The sequence below is a fragment of the Anthonomus grandis genome, chromosome 13 (genome assembly GCF_022605725.1).
Source record: "Anthonomus grandis grandis chromosome 13, icAntGran1.3, whole genome shotgun sequence".
Taxonomy (NCBI): domain Eukaryota; kingdom Metazoa; phylum Arthropoda; class Insecta; order Coleoptera; family Curculionidae; genus Anthonomus; species Anthonomus grandis.
This window is the reverse complement of record NC_065558.1, coordinates 26,601,167-26,604,740: the sequence shown is the minus strand read 5'-3', so window position 1 is coordinate 26,604,740 and position 3,574 is coordinate 26,601,167. Positions and strand designations below refer to the sequence as shown.

General features: G+C 35.2%; 1 protein-coding gene across 1 annotated transcript; it reads left to right on the top strand.

The window, feature by feature from the left end:
* The first annotated feature begins 235 nt into the window (after positions 1-235).
* LOC126744116 (uncharacterized) lies at positions 236-3,574 on the top strand. The gene is made up of 2 exons (XM_050451465.1): positions 236-589; positions 2,125-3,574. The coding sequence occupies exons 1-2, from the start codon at positions 304-306 to the stop codon at positions 2,943-2,945; spliced, it is 1,107 nt and encodes a 368-aa protein (XP_050307422.1). The 5' UTR covers positions 236-303; the 3' UTR covers positions 2,946-3,574.

Sequence of the window (3,574 nt, the reverse complement as noted above, 5' to 3'; positions counted from 1 at the left end):
ATCCTTACGTGCACAAAGCGGAGGTGCAACGTCAGATAAATGAAATGTTAGAAAAAGGAATTATTAGGTCATCAAGTAGTCCGTGGTCAAGTCCTATATGGATTGTTCCCAAAAAAAAAGACACATCGGGAAAACTAAGTGGCGTATTGTTTGTGATTATAGGAATTTAAATTCTAAAACAATCGATGACAGGTACCCCATTCCCAACATCAATGACATCTTAGATCGTTTAAGCCGGGCGTCCACCGAAAGCGGTGCTGTGCTGTGCTGGGTGGAGCGGCGTTGAGCGGTGCTGGGTTGCCAATGCATTCTTATGAAGTACCGTCCACTAAAGCTGGGGCGCTGTGCGGCGAGACAAGCTATGTCGTGCGGGGCCGCATGACTTCGCTTTGTGTTCGATTGACGCTGTGCGGAGACGGGCAAACTCGTTTTGTTTTTTTTTTATTAATTACGATAAAAATGGAACAATTCATTGAAACTGTGAGATTAAATCCTTGCCTATGGAAAGTAGATGAAAAGAACTATAAAAGTCAAGACGCACGTGATATTGTCTGGGAAGAAGTCTCAAAAAAGTGCAATATAACAGACGGTAAGTTTAAATAAATAAAATTAAAATCACACAAATTCACACAGAATTAAAAATTAAAAACAAAATTAAACACAAAATTAAAAAATCACACAGATTGGTCCGAAAAAGTTAAGATAGAAAAATGAACTTTATTTCACTCCATCTTTTAACAGAATTAGCTCTAGAGTCCCATAAAGTCGTAAAAGTCACTATATTATTTATTTGGCATCCTGTATTTTAAAAACAGTTGGATAAAGATAAAAGTGTGATACATTAAAGTTTTTAGAATCTAGTGTGAAATGTGAAATCCAAAAAAGTAACAATATTAGGCTGTTTCATTCAAAATAAGCGAGTAGGGGTGTAGTTTACAGTAGTGTGGTTACGTAAAACACCCTGTATACCTATATTATTTATCTATATTCCATACTTACCTAAAGTAAATGGTTACTAAGGTATAGGGTGTTAAATTTTAATATTTATTTTTATTTATTCTTTATTTTAACTCGAAAAGAACCATTTATTCAAGAAATTTGGTACAGGATACTTAAAATAAATACAAAACGTACGACAATTTGTTTTATTACTCCTGGTTATTTACATAATTTTATCTTGCCACGGAATCCTTCCTGTGTCAGAGTTAAAGTAGTTACAAAAGTTCTGCCTTATGGCAAAAGATTCAGCTGTTGCTCTTACACCTCTATGTGCTAATGGCAACCACTGATTTTCAGGCAAACTTTTTCCTAATTGTTCTTCATTTATATTAGGCGATCTACCTTCCCTAGTGCCTAAATAATTATGTAGAACACAGGTCGCTTTAATTATGCTATCTATACTCTCCAATTTGCATTCCAATGGACGTTTATAGATTCGAAATCTTGCTGCCAATATACCGAAAGTATTTTCTATAACTCGTCTAGCTCTGCTCAAGCGATAATTAAAAACACGATTTTCTTTATTTAAAGATCGTCTTGGAAATGGTCTCATTAGATTTACCATGAGCGGAAATGCCTCATCTCCGACTAATACGAAGGGAAAATTATATTCATTATAATTTTCCATGAGACTAGGTTCAGGAAAATTAAACGAATTTGTTTTTAACCTTCGCCCAATAGGACTATCAGCAAATATTCCCCCGTCACTAAATCTGCCTGATGACCCAATGTCGACTGCAATCAGTTGATAATTGGCACTTGCTATGGCCATCAATACTACAGAAAAAGTTTTCTTGTAGTTAAAAAACGATGAACCTGAATTCGGTGGGGCTTTTATAACCACATGCTTGCCGTCTATAGCACCGACACATTTTGGAAACTGCCATCGTTCTCTAAATTCCAATTCATAGGCTTTCCAAGACTCTTGGTCGGGCATTTTCATGAATGTCGGTTGCAACTGGGACCAAAGGGATGAACAAACTTCATTAACTATCTTTGAGACAGTTCTTTCTCCTAAACGGAAACTATATCCAATTGTTTTGTAGGAATCGCCCGTCGCTAGAAATCTAAAAAAAAAAAGTTTTTTTTTAATTTTATTAATATTTAAATTAGTTTTTTTTTTAGGAAAAGAGGCTAAACGGGTATGGAAAAAGTTAAGGGATTCTTTCAGGGACGCTTTAAAAAGGCAAAATGAATGTAAAAGTGGGGACGCAGCACCTGCGGTAAAACGGTTGTGGGTATACCAAAAACAAATGGAATTTTTGATTCCATATATGACCAACCGAAAAAGATGTTCCAACGTAGCTGACACGCAATCATCAAACGAAAATACAATGGAAACATGGCCACATGAAGAAATACAAACTCAAAACGAACAATCACACAGTGACTTTGAACACACGGTAGTGACTGACGAAGAAACTCAAATAAGTAGTAGAGAAACCCAAGAGAAAAATCCTGAGTTTATAGAGCCTGTTAAGAAGAAAAAAAGTCAATGGCAAGAAAACGTTGTATCGATAATGAAACAACAAGCTGAAAAAAGGGAGGCTAGGGCTGCTGAGCGAGACGCTCAAAGAAAAGAATTTGAACAAAAATTGCGGTCGAATGATCCTCTTAAGGAATTTTTCAACAGTATGTATTTAACAACAGCTGCTATGCCTCCACATTTACAAGTTTCCATTAAGCGAAAAATATTTGATGCTGTTACTGAGGCGGAACTGAGTAATTTTACGAGCCACGCCAGCAGCAGCACTGGTACTCACGGTTCCCAACATTACTTTCACACACTACAGCCACCCCAACATTCGAACTCAATTTATAATAATCATAATCATCATCATCATACTTCTACTCCGCTACCGTCACCACAATCAACATCCAACCAGTCATCAAGCGACGAAACTGCAGGAAGCTACTTTGGAAATTGGAATTTAGATAATCCATAATTATTATATTAATATTACTATTAGCTATTATAGCAGAAATATTAATTATTTATTTAATACCTATTAGATTATTTTTTTATGATGGAATAAATTTGTGTCAGGAAAAACTAAAAATATTACTTTTAAATAATCAAAAAAATAACTTACCTTAAACATACACCCAAACGCTCCTCTGTTGTGACACTTTCTCGGTAGTTCGTATTAAGCTTTATAATTTCAAATCTTATTAATTCATGAATTTCCACAAACTGAGCTCTAGAAAGCCTAAAGTAATTTTTAAACTGCTCATCACTTAACACTGGAATTAATTTATGAAATTCGCCAAATTGTTTTCGCTCTACTAAATGATTTGATATCCAAAATCTGTGTTTTCTTTTATCCGCCATAAGCATACAACTTAATAAATTATTTGTATGCTCATCTTCGGAATCATCCTCTTCTGAACTTAAATCAAAAAGATTCTTTTCAATTTCTATATTATTAAACATAATTAAAAGATTAATAATTTATAAGATCATATTATGCTTGCTAACGCACGACAAACTTTTGGTGGACTGTCCAACTACAGCTTTGCCCAGCACAGCACAGCATAGCCCAACGCAGCACAGCACAGCACCGCTTTCGGTGGA

Excerpts from the sequence above, each read along its gene's own strand:
- LOC126744116 (XM_050451465.1), top strand. The coding sequence starts at position 304 with ATGCATTCTTATGAAGTACCGTCCACTAAAGCTGGGGCGCTGTGCGGC. Across the intron at positions 590-2,124 it reads AAAGTGCAATATAACAGACG|GAAAAGAGGCTAAACGGGTA; the intron begins GTAAGTTTAAAT and ends TTTTTTTTTTAG.